This window comes from Drosophila yakuba, chromosome X (genome assembly GCF_016746365.2).
Source record: "Drosophila yakuba strain Tai18E2 chromosome X, Prin_Dyak_Tai18E2_2.1, whole genome shotgun sequence".
Lineage (NCBI taxonomy): Eukaryota > Metazoa > Arthropoda > Insecta > Diptera > Drosophilidae > Drosophila > Drosophila yakuba.
The window spans coordinates 20846558-20862926 of NC_052526.2; the positions used below are offsets into that span (position 1 = coordinate 20846558).

At 45.0% G+C, this 16369-nt stretch overlaps 2 protein-coding genes across 6 annotated transcripts in view; one reads left to right on the top strand and one right to left on the bottom strand.

Moving 5' to 3' along the window:
- The window catches only part of LOC6526154 (glycine-rich protein DOT1), a 78420-nt gene that overhangs the window by 8096 nt on the left and 53955 nt on the right, over nucleotides 1-16369 (bottom strand). Inside the window, exon 3 of one of the 5 annotated variants that reach the window (XM_039377837.1) lies at nucleotides 10030-10095. The exons of the other annotated variants lie outside the window; for them this stretch is intronic. The gene's annotated coding sequence lies outside the window, so the exon portion shown is untranslated. The remainder of the gene's footprint in view (nucleotides 1-10029; nucleotides 10096-16369) is intronic. 5 annotated transcript variants of the gene reach the window in all.
- LOC6526156 (serine protease SP24D) lies at nucleotides 3918-5174 on the top strand. The gene is made up of 2 exons (XM_002101934.4): nucleotides 3918-4494; nucleotides 4562-5174. Exons 1-2 carry the CDS (start codon nucleotides 4244-4246, stop codon nucleotides 5094-5096), a joined length of 786 nt encoding a protein of 261 aa, XP_002101970.1. The 5' UTR covers nucleotides 3918-4243; the 3' UTR covers nucleotides 5097-5174.

Below are 16369 nucleotides of genomic sequence, written 5' to 3' on the forward strand. Positions count from 1 at the left end.
AAACGAGAGAGAACGCTATAGTCGAGTTTCCCGACTATCTGAATACTCTACGAGTAACGGGTTTAAAAACATAAGTTGGTTTAGCTAAGAAATTTTCCTGCATAGTAGCCAAAGAATCGCACTTCGGTGCTTTAAAGAGCTTGTGTCTTTCTTACCCGCAACTCGACTGGTGTACTGTCCGCCCGGCTGTCCGTTTGTCCGTCCGGTTGTCCGTTTGTCCGTCCGTCTGTCCGCTTGTCCGTCCGGCTGTCCCCGTACATTTGTCTGTGCGGGCCACGTCCCGGTCGACGGAAGCCAAAAGTGGAAATGCATGATAAATGACACAAGGTTTGCCTCTCTTTTTTGCCACTGTTATTTTTCGTCGTCTTTTTTTTTTTTGCCGCAGCAGCAGAAGGGGAAAGGGGGTGAGGAGCGTGGGCGTGTACAACAACATGAAGAACGAGAGCGGCAACAACAATTTTCATTTCAAGACACAACACACAACATACAACACACAACACACAAATACAAAACATGGATTCTAGGACAGCGCGAAAGTGAGCAAAAAGGGGGCTCGCAGTACAAAAATTGTGAAACGATGACGTCGTAAATGTTTTGTTGCAACATTTCTCTGTTGTAAGCGAAAGAAACAAACTAAAAAAAAATGAGAAATATACGAAAAACAAAGCCAAAAAGGAGCAACAGAGACAGTTAGATACGGCGTGCAGAACTCGAGAAAAATGAAGTAAAAACAGCAAAGCAAACTGTCCGCGAAACGGAAGCGCAAATAAAACAACTGCAAGGGGCGCCCAGCCAAGCGGTCAGTGGCGTCGGAAGGGGGCGAAAGGGGGGGCGGAAGGAGGCCTGTGGGGGGGCGACCAGGGGTGCCGCTGGGGTCCGCAAAAAGGGGGGCTTAAACCGCAAGACGCCCCCCTGTGCGCAGCCTGGGAAAGTGGTTACTAAAATAGGAACAAGAGCCGTAATATTAAACAAGCATATTCTTTGAAGTTGTTTCCTTGCTTAAGGCAAATGGTACATCGAAAGTACATAATTGCCAGCTTGATTTGTGAAAGTGCGTCTATAATATAATAAAAATATCCTTTTTATCCATATGAAGGAACTTAGCTTGACTAATATTTTGGGAGTCAAGAGAAAACGTTTTGGAATTCGATTGATTCTGGAATCATAGATTAAGTTTCAGTCCTAAAGTGAAGCAAAGTGTCGGACTAAAAAATAATGCGTTGCTTAATACCTGCTATTTCATAAATAAATTATGTATTGTTAATTGAAATACTGCAAGCGCAGTGCGCTTAAACTATTAGGTTTTCGCCTGGCATTTTTGCAGCAAACTCAACTCCGCCAGTGTGGCCAAGTGAAGCTATAAATCCGGAGCCCGCCCGTTTGACCCACCGACAACAGGAAGGAGAACAAGCCACACCAACGAGCACCGCCCGAGGGAAAGCGGAAAAGCAGCGAGAAGGGGCGGTGGAAAAACAGGGGGAAAGGGGGGAAAAACAGCAGCAGCGCCGCTTCAACGCTTGGGTTCGCAAGGCATAAACCGAAAATTCACACTTGGTTACTTCCTTCATGACTTTGGATATTATTGTGGTTTATGTTAGTGCTGTCACTTGCCCGCCGGCTGGCCACGCCCCCCGCTCCGCCACCGCCAGCGCCACCGCCTCCTTAACCCTCCGACGGCCTCGTGATGTATGACTGCATGAAATGCGATATATTCATGTTAAATAATTTTTTTTGCAACAAAAAACGAGGAACAGAGAAGTCGAGCAGACGAGGAGACGAACAGAAGAGGACCCGGCGGAGAAGGCGACATCAGAGAGCGAGAGTCGCTGAACAAGTTTGAAACAACAAAAGTGCAAAGTTTGGCGCCAGTTTGAAATTGCAATTGCAATTGAACAAACAATTAAAACTTTTAAATATTGTGACAGCATTTTCACAGTTAATTGCACTGGCGAACGAGCAGCTGCTGCCACCGCCGGTTCACCAGTTTGCCAGTCTGCCACTCTGCCAGTTTGCCAGTTTGGCAACCCCACAGCTCATTCACTCATTCCCTCATTCATTAGTTCCAATTCATTTCAAAAACTTCTCCCACTCCCCGGCAAAGTCCGCAGTTTGCCCTTTTGGCCTGCCAAAATAGGTGCAAAAAAGCGCTGCTCCCTTTTTATCTGCAGTTGTTGCAGCGGCCAACTGACAAACTGACAACCATTTGTCATTAGCCAGGGGGCGCTGGGGCTGGGGGCGTGGTCGCCCATGCGACATTACACTGGGACAAACTCCAAGTCGCAAAACGAATATTTTAACAACATTTAGCAGCTACAACAAACATTAAATTGATGTGTAATTAGAATGTAAATATTGACTAAAAATAAGGGTACAATATGCAAGGATTTAAGTTTAAGGTTTACAAATATTTTGCACATTTCCTTAATTTTAATATTGCACTACCACTACGAAATTGCTTATTTAAATAAGGTTGGGCTATTACAAATTGTGACAGATTTTCTCCGAGTGCAGCACTAAACAAAAAAAGAATCTGTCCAGTGAAGGCGACTTTAATTACGGAACTTCGCGGGCTGATTTTTCAAATTTATTTCGGTTCGGCTGGCGCATTTCTGGCTTATTAAATTCCGTCAGCTAAATACAAAAAAAAAAAAAGGTGGCAGGGCGCAGAAAAAATCTAAAAATGGGCGAAAATTGTCAAAAAGGTATCCCATTCCGTCCCGTTGCCGGCAAAAAATGTCAATTTGTGGCCAGAAAGGCTCGGGGCCAGCAGCGTATCACAAAAAGGCAGGCAACACACAAATACAAAAAGAAGGAGAGCGAGAGCGAGTAGGAAAAAAATACCGGAAGAAGGAAAATCTTTGTAAGGCAGTTAATTAAAAACTTCACATAAAGAGTCTACAGTGGGCGGGTGTAGTTGGGAGGGGGGCGTGGCATGTGTGCTGGGAAAAGCGGCAGAAGCGACAAAAGCGACAAAAGAAAAGCTGCCAAAGAGCTTCCGACTGCAGCCATAATTAAAAAAGTCTGCAGCCGAAATTGAAACCCATATTGAGAGCGGTTCAATGGGGCGTATGCGTGATTTGGGCCTCCGGCGCTTACGCATTCAATTAGGTTACAAATTACCAGCCCCCAACAATCGAGTGATGAATGGGTTCTTATTTCTTGGCTCTGTCACTCTTTTTTTTTTTATTTCAATTTTATTTCGCAGCGTGAGAGAAGCGGCATGTGGCGCCTTGCTGGACAAAAGTGCACGGCGGGAAATGGGTCATCGATTTGGCACTGGCAGAAAATGAGTGACTTCTTGCACTAACCCACTAACAATTATTATGAGTGTCAGTCACGCAGCAATTTAACGAACCCCTTTTATACGTTTCAAGCTAACTAATTTTACAAGGTATTGCTAATTTCCAAATTATTTGTAGTACTTGTGAGCAGTGAATTTTGTGATTTTCAGCTAGTATTCATATGACTAATGGAAGAGCTGGTACATCTAGGTGACTGGCCACTATTTGGAATATTAGTTTCGCTTGTTTGTCATCAAATTAGCAAAGTACGAGTCCAAGCTGTTTGCGTTATTTTTCTCTGTATGTCAGGTGCCATGCCGACACGATGATGATGATGATTGATTTCGTTAATTTAGTTGAGCAGCTGAGCTGCTCATGGCGGGCCATGAAAAATGCATGACACTCGCCGATGGAAGGTGTTTGGTAGTGCAGTGGTGCGGTGGTGCGGTGGTGCGGTGGGTGGTCACTAACTGAGTTAATCTGATGGGGAATCTGAAAGGGGAAGCAGCAGATGTTCCTGGAGCTGCCCATCTCCGCATGGCTGTCCATTGAAAGCCGCTGAAAGAGACCACTCGTTTGAGTAGTTTTCGGAGGTCAAATGTTAGCGAGCCATTCGCCAACTGAGGTATATCTGATGCTGGTTAGGGTTAAGGGTTAAGGGTTAAGGGTTAAAGCTTTGTTTGGTCTCCTAATCGGTGTATTCTATTCACTTCCACTTCGCATGCGAATTTAATTGGATGGAAATGTGCGCTGTATGTTACGGTTCAGTTTAAAGTTTAATACTGCTGCTTCTGGCTTTTCTACAACCTTTCCTTCGAAGACTTTGATGCGAAGTTCTAGCCAACTTAGCATATAGCTTAACAGCAATACTAATGATGATGAGTGCCATTATCTATTCCATATATACAACTGAAAATGACTTTCAGCAGGTAAAACCTAATAGAAAGTTAACCCATTAAGTCATGCTAGCATTGTGGAATCTACTGCCACTGCTGCTATGTGGCGTCCAAGGAATACTGGGGCAGGATGTGGCCAAGAACCAGAGTGAATTCCCAATTGAGCCCCGAATCGTGGGCGGAACCAAGGCGAAGGAGGGTCAATTTCCCCACCAGATTTCGCTGCGCCTCCGTGGAGAACACTACTGCGGTGGAGTCATCATCTCAGCCACTCACGTCATCACCGCTGGCCACTGTGTGAAGCACGGGGATGTGGTGTACGTATTGTCGCAACTTCTTGGTTTCACTTTGATTGGACGAGATATGCTTTATCCGTGGCCTTAGAGTTTCGGCGGATCTATGGTCGATTCAGGCGGGCAGTCTGCTCCTCTCGAGCGGCGGAGTAAGGATTCCGGTGGCCGAAGTCACCATGCACCCGAACTATGCCGTAGGTGGCCACAACGACTTGGCCGTGCTCCGACTGCAGAGTCCGCTGACCTTTGACGCCAACATAGCCGCCATCCAGCTGGCAAGCGAGGATCCGCCCAATTGCGCATCCGTGGACATCTCCGGTTGGGGCCAGATCGCCGAGAAGGGACCCATCTCCGACAGCCTGCTGTACGTGCAGGTGACCAGTATACCGAGGGGCGTCTGTCGCTGGCTGTTCTACTCTCGTTTGCCGGAAACCATGATTTGCCTGCTGCATCCCAAGAACAGGGGTGCCTGCTTTGGCGACTCCGGCGGACCGGCCACATACGGAGGCAAGGTGGTGGGCCTGGCCAGCTTGCTCCTCGGCGGTGGCTGCGGCAGAGCGGCTCCTGATGGCTACCTGCGGATCTCCAAGGTTAGGGCCTGGATCGCGGAGAAGGCGGGCTTGTAGAGATGTGCAGAGCATTATGTGCACTCTAAACCTCTAAATATTTAACATATATGTATGAGCATTTGAAAAATTTGAAAATTGCATTTTTCACTCTTGAATCTGGTCAGTTGGGCAGCCTGAAGTCTGTGAAAACGATTGCTATAGTGCAAAGTCACGAGCTAAAATGAAAGTGCACAGCGAAGTGCTTGAAAATTGAGGCCCGTCAAAATTTGACAATTCTGTAAGTCGAGCCAATGACTTCGGGTCTTTTGGAACCACTTTTGGGTGCAATAAATCCAGTTGGACCCACTTGGTGCATGACTTTTCGCAAACAATCAATGGCTGATTGCTGGTCCCAAAGAGTTGTCGCGCAACATAATGAATTGGGGGCGGGGGCCGAAAGTTTGGGGGCCGAAAGTTTGAGGGGCCAGCAATCCTCACCCCCCGAATTGGCCCGACAACTATGCGCTTTATTTTTCGATCAACTTGAGGAAACTTTGGAGGACTCTTCAGTCGCTCGCGCTCCATCGACTGGCAATGAGTGGGCTTTGGATTCATTCGGTTGGGGAAACTATCAAGTGGGCGGGGCAGCTCTTAGCGTTCGGTCTTGTAGCTCGCTCGCTCGCTTAACCCTCGAGTGCCCGCGGGGCTAAAATGGCTCTGAAATGGGTATGAAATGGCAGTGGAAGTGGAAGTGGCGTGGGTGAAGCTGGGGCGGAAATGAATGTTATTTATTTATGTCGCTGCGGCGTGGTTGTTGGCCCTGTTATTTGTTGTACTTATTAGCAGTACATAAGGATAACTATCAGCCGGCGGCGGGTGCACTTTTGCCCGGCAAAGTTTTACCCGGTAATAAAGTTTGCCCCAGCTCCAGTTTTGGCTCCATCTCCATCTTCAGCTCCAGCTGCAGAGTCAGCTTCAACTTAAGGCATGGGCTTCAGTCATGTACATTTCCCTTTAAGCAATAAAATGCACAGTAACTGGACCCGCTTCTCTGTTTTGTAATCATTTCATTTCTTAGTCAAAGCAGCCAAGGCGGAAGTTATTATTTGCTAGGCAACTGCATAACTGCTAAAAGTACACCAAACGCAAAAAACGCAAAAAAACGCAAAATGCTGAAAAGGAATGGCAAGGACCAAAGGCAAAGCACGTGCCAAAGGACGAGGAATGAAAACAATTTCTGAGCCGGCGACGCGTTGTAAACGAAGGCAGCAAACAAAGTTTTAAATTGCACTTGGGCGAGAGTTTTAAATTATGTGACCAGCTCTCCTGGAGCGGCATCTTCAGCATTCTTTTCCCGGCTAATTGCTGTCTCTGGAAAGTGTCCTCACCAGCCCTTCCCCATCCCCTTCTCTGAAAAAGAACAGCACTCCAAGCCCTTCAGCACCCGCATTGCGTATACGCCGCGTGCATCGATGAAGTGCCAGTTGTGGAGTGTTTGGCTGGTGAAGCGGCCAAATCCGGTGAGTAGCCGGGTCGTTTGGCCTGTGCTAAATGGAAAATCCATAAGCCGCAAAGAGCCCACTGAGCTGGGACAGATGAGCTGGAAATGGAGCTCCAGTTGTCCACCGATGGAGCAACTCCTCGAGGCTCGCCACTCGAAAGCGGCACACTGTCGCAAAATGAAAAGCCCAAATGTTAGGTAAGCCGCAGAAAGTATGGGGAAACACTATTTACCCAACGAGTTATCAGTGCGTATTTTAAACACGTTTTTTATTCTGAAACAAGTTAGTTGTAAGATTGCAACGACAGAAGGAAGTCTTAAGCCCGCATGCTTGACCGATGAGCTACGCAAGTCCTGTGACTTTTTGAATGTTTTCTGATCGATGTGCCAACTTTCAAACGTTATTTCCCAGAGTGCCCTGTCTGCCGGTTATCCTGGCTATACTGGTTATCCTGGCTGTGCTGGCTGTGCTGGTTTCTGGGGGTGTGTTTATTGAACACTGAACCCGGGGATCTGCGGATCCTTTTACCCGGCCAACAAGTTGCCGCTGTAATCCACTTAAGTCGGTGCCATAGCTGCCAATGCAGCCGATGTAGCTGCCTTTGCTGTTGCTGTTGCAGTTGCTGATGATGTTGTGCATCGGCATTCCAGATGCTGGGCCGCCGACTCTTTTGTGCTCCGGAAGGGCGGGGGGCAGGGGCGTGGCATTGCGATTTGCATAATGCCAGAGAGAGAAGGTGAAGGGGGAGGTGAAGGGCCAAGTGCACAAAAGCGGAGAACTACGAGCACTTGAGTGCCGGAGAAAGGCCGAAGGAGCAGGGATAAAGGACCAAGGACCAAGGCGAGGAGTATGGGCAATGGCCTACGGCACGACCTACCACCCCCCCTTGGCCCTTTGCTTGCATTTTATAGCATTTTATTTACTAATAAAGTCCTTATAGAGTCAATGCCAAGGACCTCGCACAACAAATCCGGGCCATAAATCATGCAGGCCATGCAGGCAACTTCATTTCCCATTCTCCATTCCGATCATGAACTCATTTCTGTGCGTAATTGAAATCCTTTGACAGTCTCAAGCTGATTTAATTTATCGCCGCAATTTCCAATTTAATTGAAACTGAAAATTGAAATCGGAAATATTTATGCCCACCCCCATATTTCGCCCACAGCCGCGTTCAAAATTTAATCAAGCGCCAAAATGCGAGCCAAAACTAAACAAAGTGCCAGTCAAAGGGAGCTCACACACACACTTATGTATGTATGTATGTATGTATACGAGAGCATGCATATGTATGAGTATTTGATATGTACATACACGTATGCACACATAGGTACGAGTACATGAATGGCTGGCACGAGTGTGTGCGTGCGTATTAGCCGGGGTAGCAGCAAAATTAATTAAGTTGAGAAAATGTCAACGCTGCTGCTTTTTGGCTTGACAACCAAACGCCGCTGCGTCCCTCCTAAATATTTCCCCACACCTTTGTGCCTTTGTACACGTATGTATACCCTGAACAATGGAGCATATATCCCCGCCGATCTCTACAGCTTCCAGACCAGAATGCACTACTTTCCCTTAAAGAATTCCGGCGACAGCAGAAGGCTAATAGTCATTATTGTTGGGCTACCTTGGTGCTCGTAATTTCTTTCTGTGTGGCTTTATGTGTTCGTACTTCAATACCGATACTATGAGTTACTGAGGTAGATAGATTTGTGGCTTTGTGGCCATTTCTATGTGAATAAATTTCGAGTCTTGAGCGGATTATTTTTAAAACTGAAGCTTATACAGCTTATATACAACATATGAACCAATCTGCTTCTAAAATGACAGGAAAAAAAAGATCAGCACTATTTAGAAGCCAATTGAAACTACTTTTTTTACCTATCGTTTTTTAAAGCTGCTGATTTTTAAAGCTGCTGATTTTTAAAGCATTCAAACACTTTTTGAATATTGATCATGAATATTTGAAGGAAAACCACGAAAGTTTGCCTGTCAGGCCTAAACATATGACCATTAAAAAAATGTCCCAAATAAATAATGACTTTCCTGTTCCTGTGCGATTTCGGAGCCTGGTTACTTTCGCCAGGACCTTCTTTGAAGGGTATTCCCCGACCCCTTCCCCCTCTACCCCTCTACCCTCGTCTCCGCATCAAATTGACTTTTCGTTCTGCTTGTTCCCATTTTCCGTTTCGTCGCAGCCATTTTGTGCAGCTGCCTGCATTTTGGCCATGTATGTATGTGTGTGTGTGTGTGTTTATGTGTGAGTGTGTGCCCAGCCCTTCTTCCTCTTCCTCTTATCCTGTATCCTTTCTCCTTTTAAATATTTTTGCTTTTGTTAAGTTTCCCTCACAGAATCGTGTGTGCACACATACCCGTATTCCCACACCTGGTGATTTAATAACGCGTCGTTGCAAAAATTTGCGGTTTGAATAGCTGCTAACTTTATTTTATGATAAGTTTATAATGCCCATGCCCCACCATCTCGCACCACCTCGCACCACCTCGCAACACCTCGCACCACCTCGCACCACCTCGCACCACCTCACACCACCTCACACCATCTCTCGCACACATGTACTTGGGTGTATATAAATGTGTACAAACACATATAGTTGTGGGCGAATGGGAATTGCAGCTGAGGCACACAAAGCGAAAAATGAAATCGCAAAGGCAAAGCCCCCGTGGCATCACCCTCGCTTCTGAAATTTGTTCAAATTGCACTAAAATGCAGCTCCCGCAGCGCCAAAGGAAATCGCGTTAGAAATTTTTGTTTGCCCGCGTATGCCCACATGGCGTATGAGTGACGCGCCAGAAGGAGCTCCCTTGCTTTAACTTTCTAATTTTCTCTCACTTTCCTTACGATTTTTATTCGTCGCTCAGCAAACTTCTCTCGATTTTTGTGAGCAGGGATACGTCGTCGCTTTCGACTACTCAAACAGAAACAGCAAGTGAAAATTTTCAATTTCCCATGCAAAACTGCCACACAGCTCGATAGTCACGCACACGAAGGCGGAAGAAAACGTGGCCAAGAAATTGGTGGGCGGGGAGGGGCGTTGAGGGGACTTTAGAATCTTGGGGGAAATGATGATGTCGCCCACGGACATGCCCCTGGAACTGATTCTGTTTGCCCGATAGGCGACAAAAAGTCAAATTGTGGCAGCCAATTAACAGCAGCCATCCCCCGGGCACGGGTAAGGGTTAAGGCCTGCTCGGTGGGGTAACGAAGGGGGGGTGGGGAGGAAGCGGGGGGTGACCAAGAAAAGAACGCCACCAACAAGTCAAACAGAAGCGGGCAAAGTGTGCAAAGGGTCTGTGGCTGGAGGTAGATACTTGTCCCAGGATCAGGACGCACGGGTTAAGGGCCACACACAGTGACACAAAACAGGGAAAAGTTCTGACAAAAATTGGGAGTAACCATTTGGGATCAGAGATGAAAACTATGAAAGCTTGTTTTTACATTGATAAGAAAACGTTATTCCCTATTTTATGCTAAACGTTTGTAAACTTACGTTATCAAAAAATGGCCCAGTTTAAACAGTTGCGTATTATGAATCGGCTTAGCAGGATAATCTTACCTAAAAGCATAAAAAAATATATATTATATATTAATTAAAATAATAATAATGTAAAATAATACTTTAGCTTAAAGATATCAACCAACTATGATGCGTTGGAATTAGAAAAGGACAGTACGTAATGATGTGGGGAAAGCTTAAGCAAATGTTGTTCTGAAAGCGATTTCCAAATGATTTTGCTGATTTTCCCAATTTTCCCGATTTCCCCTGCTATGCGAACCACTGCTCCTCAAGACGTGCGTTTGTTTTTCTGTGATATGGACGTGCCTCGGTCCAAGTCTTTCGTCATGGCGAGATGAGCTCGTTTATAAAGTTGACAAAAGGCGTTCCCCAGATCCGATAATCATCTGACAGTTTTTGCGCTATCAGCGACAAGGCACACAGAGCGTGGGTAAGCGAGATGGCAGAGGGCAAACAGAAAGAGACGGACTGGGGGTGTGCGAGAGAGACGGAGAAGGAGACAAGTCCATGTGAGAGCTGCCTTCCTGTTCAACACTTTTGCTTTTGTCAGCATTGCGGACAAGATACAAAATTTCCCATTGCCAAAGATGACTAAGGGAAAATCCCGCTCAAATAAAAACGAGGGGAGGGGATATGAAAATAGGAAAAGCGGAAAAGCGGATGGGAAACGGAAATGGAGGAGAAGTAGTTCGTTCTTGCCCTAGGGTACGGTGACCCGCTAATGAGCCGCCAAAGCATAAAAAATGCGACAAGGGTCGTACGCCGACCATCCGTACCCAAGCGAACACAACCCGCCACGCCCCCTTTTCTAGGGAAATAGGCGCAAGGCCAGGCCAACAACAAAGCGAAGAAGAAGCAGCATCGGCAGCAAAAAACTATTCCCGCAGCTCATTAAAAACCCAAAGGGTTAAAAAGTGAGGGGAGGCGCCACAATGCAGTATGCAAAACAAGGCAAACAACAACAATAAGCGACGGAGCTGGAGAAATTGAAACTAGGCTGCCGCAGAAAGGGACGGACACAGGGGTGTGCGAGCGAGGCGGCACTAGTGGAGAAAGTGGGCAAAGTTAAATAATTGAAATTGAAATTAGTTGGCGAGCGTAAAAATTAGTTGGGCGCCAATTAAACGAAAGTCTCTTAAATTGCAACCGCGAAATTGGAAGATTCCAAGGAGACCGTAAATCAGTTGACATCAGACAGCATCCTAAGATTCTAAATTATTACCAGAAGTGCAGTTTTCGTACTTTTCAAATACTAAAGAGTCTATGTTTAAGATGATAAAATCTTATTAATTGTTTGTTCCTTTTATTTTGACACTATCTTCTCAACCAGATCCAGTTCACTTATAAAAAAGCTAAATTTAAAATAATATTTGACAACAGCTAAGCACACATAGAATTTTCAAACCAATAAATTTTATGTTTTGCTTGTTTTTAAGTTTTAACAATTGCGAGAAATAAATGTATAAACGGGTGAACAGCAAGCAAATCACTTTTCATAATTAAAAGCCAACCTACCAACCAAAGATAGGCTCTTTGCTTGACTGTTCGTCGTTTTTAAATGGATTTCTTCAGTGACTCGAAATTGTATGCATATGTGCTCCATTTGCACATATTTCTTAATGGGTCAGCGCCCCGCAGAGTCCACACCCCGCCCATATAATGTCCTGCCAGTGACAGTTGTCGAGGGGCTGCCTGATTAAGAACTTAGTTAAATGGAAATCCGCAAAAAATCCGCGAGGAATAACAACAACAAATTCAAATGGAAGCGGAGCAAAGAGCAAAGAATTTAATTTGCACAAAATGGCACACACACACACACAGAGACAAAACAAATATATGTATAAATATGTTGGGGGGAAGGATGGGGAAAGTGTCCTTAAAAAGAGCAGCGAATTTCGCCTTTTGAGCTTGGCATCATATATCTTTCAGTCAACAGCAGGCAGTCCACAGTTGGTTTGTCACACAAAAGGACAGCCCCTGCCCGCCCCAAAAACTTGGAGAAACCCCCGAACCCCCCCGACCCCGCCGACCCCTCCTCTTCGGAATCCTTCGTCGTCCTGCGACAGCGTTGCAATTAAATGAAAGCAACGCACAAAAGTATGCAATGCAAATGGTGCACACTGCGAGACGGGCTAAGAATCGAGCAGAGAGCAGAGAGGAGAGTCCAATTTGAGCAGGGAGCACAGGATACGGACGCGACAGGATGTTCCTGATTTATTTGCGAGACTTAAATCTCGCAATTCAAGGCCTAGCTTTAAGCATAACGATACCAATGGCTTTTCCAGCCTCGATTCGTTGATTTTTCATGAATTAAATGGGAAATTAGTGGATGAGCATGGCAATTAAAGCGGGTGGGTTATTTTTTAATATAAAATACCAATAATACAAAATACTAACCCCTAAGAACATTTCAAAATAAGGCTTGTGGTTTTCGGATTAATCAAGTTATACTGTTTCAAGGGTTTTTCAGCAGCCAGACAAACGAAATAAATATAAAATATTTTTACGGCTCACCTTCAAGGCCATAAAAGAATTTCAAAACCTATAAAGATTTTAGGAACAGCCTCGCCACACTGAGAAGGATGACTCAGGACCGAGGATCCCGAAGAGAGCGAGACAGCAAGACAGTGAGAGGAGCATGCCAGTTAGAGCGAATGGGATGCACACGTGCAGACATAAAAGCGGCCATACCTGAGCTACGTGCACTCAACACCTGCCCAAAGCCTCTTCAATCCGGCAGCCTCTTCAATCCCCTCTAAAGACCCTCCGCCGACGCCCCTGCTGCATACCGCCCCCCCACACCCCCCTCGCACCGGCGAGTGTGTGGCAATTGCAATTGAAAGTGATAATTTCATTGCATCATGCACAAAGGGAAGGAGCACGAGGACCTGAAACGGAGACGCAGGACGAAGGATACGCCCGCATTCGCATTCGTATTCGCACTCGCACCCCCCCCCCCCTTCGATCCGCCCCCACTCCACTGTTATCAGGGCACGTCCATGGCCAGTTACCAGTTACACACACACACACACCCATTGCAACTTAAGGGGGTTCTTACATATATTTAAACACTGGCAGAAGTGTTTCGAATCTTGAGAGGTTAATTAAGTACTACATTTATCTGTATTTGTAATCCTTCATCAGCAGTTGTGATTAAAAAGCATGAAACAATTACAATTCACTAAATTAATAGGCATATAAAAAATATTTACATTAATAATGGCTATTGGTTAAAAAAGACTTTTCGGTTGACTGTGTACTGAAAACACTATAAACTACTTTTAAGAATATATGTATATCTTTGAGATCTTTAATCTTCAAATTCCTATTATTCCATATGGATATTGTAAAACTTAGACAATGGGAAAAGCTGTTTTCAGATGTAGCAGTTATATGCCAATTGGTATCATTAATTGTAAGCAGAAAAGGTTCTTGGTTTTCAAAAATTACATTCATATTCACGTTAAAACGAATTTCGGTCTAGTTGGTCAGACTTGTTGAATGCCAATCAGTAGATTATACAAACTTTTAAGAAGCTTCCGAAATTTTTACTTCCAGAAGATGGTGCTCTTGAAGATGGTGGGTAAATATAACCTATGATTTGCCTATAAATATCTTTACCTTTCTAAATGATGTAAATAATAAATCTCAAGTTCATTGAGAAGTAGCAGGTTATTCATTTTCCTCCCCCACGTTACTGGGAATTTTAATTTTGTTTCAGTGTACTCGGCGAGCATGACAGTTGTGCACAAATCAGGTTAAACACACGACAAGGAGTGGTCGGTGGGCGGTGGGGGCGTGGATTGAAGGGAAATGCAAACCAAAGCCAAACCAATTGGGTCATAATTGCTTTACGGGCGCCAAACGCAAATGAGTCGTAAGCAGAAGGACGCAGGACGAAGGACAAGGAGGACGGAGGACGGTGGACAGAGGACTGAGGCATCTGGATCAGGACAAGATTGGGGGAGCATTCGGAAACCGAACAAGAGCTAGTGGCTGGGCGACTTTGTCACGCTCCATGTGGAACAATTTTCGAGGGGTTGGCTGCAGAACCTGCAGGACCTGTCGATTTGTATTCAGAGCCATTCAGACCTACCAGGCTGTGGTCCCGGGATGATGGAGGCCACACAAATCTAATAATCAATTGCCATAACCACTGAGCCATTATCCAAGTGCAGTGTCTCGAGTGGGCACAACGGGTATGAATGGAAAACGAATTCCGTAAGTATACTCAAAAAACAGTACATACAAAAATTAGCCTGTGAAAATTAGTGGTAGAATTCTTATTTATGATTTTTGATGAGTGCAAGATAAATTAGAATTCATCTTTTGTAAACATTTCTTCTTTGTATAGTTAAATCTCTGTAAACACATAATAGTTAATTTCTGTAAGTATATTGCAAATAATTATTAATAATTTGTCACTATTTACTCAAGTAAATATCAAAAACTTATGGCTGAAAGCCACAGCAGCTATACCTTTCTCTCCTAAGTTGTATAATAGCTTGTATCCACAACGTACAATCAAATAAATAATATTAGGATTTCACCAAATGTACGAAATTAATGTTCTGGAAATACATTTTGTATAAAAGAAAACACAATAACATCGTTCTGTTCCGCTTTGCCAATTTAGGTCCATGTCAACCATGATCGCATTGATTTCCCCTCATTTTCCAGTGCAATACTCGATATGTTAACCGCACTCATCATTAGTCCATCTGAGTTATTCATTCAAATCATTCATTCAGCGAGTGCAAATATTTGCCAGCTTTTCCGGGAGGAAAAGGGCAGGCACGGAAAAGAGAAAACAAGGAAAGCGGAAACAAATCAAAAAGGAAACAAGTAAAAATGATTGCGGCTCCTGTGGCGTCGTCATCGTTAATTTGTTATTTGATGTGCGCTCTAAGCACACATAACCGGAGTCCCAGCGCTTAAGTCCGCCCCCACTAAGCCCCCAAGCCCCCCGAAAGTCCCCCTTCCGCAGCCACTGTGGCGCACTCAGTCATTCGCTGGAGCCAGTGACGAAGGATGCAGAATGAAGGACGCAGGACGCAGGACGCAGGACGCGGGACGACGACAAACGTCAACGACGCACTTAATGAGCCCCGTGCGGCCAACATGTTAATCCATCCCGGACTGAACGAAGTGCACTGTCAGAAATCGGGAACACTTCACGTAAGCTGAAGATTTTCAGACTAGACTCGTAGCTTCTTCTTGTTTTATTCGACAATCTATTCCTTTTGAGTTCTAAGAATATTATTACAAAAGTACTGCACAAGTTTTGCTCAGTTAATGTTGAAAATTGGATTTGGAAAACCTTTTTACAAAATGAATAAAGCCAAATTGACGTGAGCATTTAAGTTGTACACTTGATTGTAATTGTGAATATAAATTTTAAAAAATCATAGGCTGTTTCTTCTTTCGTTTATCAGATGCGTTAGTAATATTTTTCATATACATTTAGATAAAAAAGATTGTAGTTATGCTGTTCTTGATTTTAAAAGATTTTTTATTTTCTGACTGCATTGACTCCGGACTATGGACTCCGGACTACGGACTACGAACCAACGGACCCGGCGTTCAGGCGTCGTCATTCAACACGATTACCCACCCACCTACACCACCCAATCAAGCAACCACCCAACCGCCAACCACCGCCCACCGGAAAAACCCCATCGCATTTGTTTCGTAAGCGCATACGAATGCATTTTTGTGTTTTAATTGCCCCCCGGCTGTGGAAAATCCCAGAGCAAATTTAGCAGCAGCAGGAATACTTTTTTCACATTTTTTACGCTCATTTATCGGTGGACAGGGATGCGGATGAGGATGGGGGTGGTGCAGTTCGTGCAGTTGGAGCAGTTGGTGGTCGTGCATGGTGTTTGGTGGGTCAGAAGTGGAGTCGCATAAATCAAGAAGCTGACGAGGCGTCAATGGCAGGCGGCGACGTTCAGTCCAGTCGCCACTTCATAGCCGCTGACTGCTTTTCTTTCATTTTCTTCGACCCGCCAGCTAAGCACCACCCACATCCCCACCACACACCACCCACCAGCATCAGCAACCTCCAATCACCAGCACCCAGCATGCACCACTCATTCATCTGCAGCCACATTTACCACTCCTGTTTACACTTGCAATAACTTAACGATGGGGAAAATTCGCCAAAGAAAATTATAAATTAATAAGGGGAAAAATTCCGTTTGCACGGACTTGGCTTGGCCATAATTGAGCACTTCTCTGTTACATTAATAAATCCGAGGGGATTTGAAGACCCATAAAAAATGTAACAAAAAAGCCATTTCCCTAATTTGGA

Excerpts from the sequence above, each read along its gene's own strand:
- LOC6526156 (XM_002101934.4), top strand. The coding sequence starts at position 4,244 with ATGCTAGCATTGTGGAATCTACTGCCACTGCTGCTATGTGGCGTCCAA. Across the intron at positions 4,495-4,561 it reads GTGAAGCACGGGGATGTGGT|AGTTTCGGCGGATCTATGGT; the intron begins GTACGTATTGTC and ends CCGTGGCCTTAG.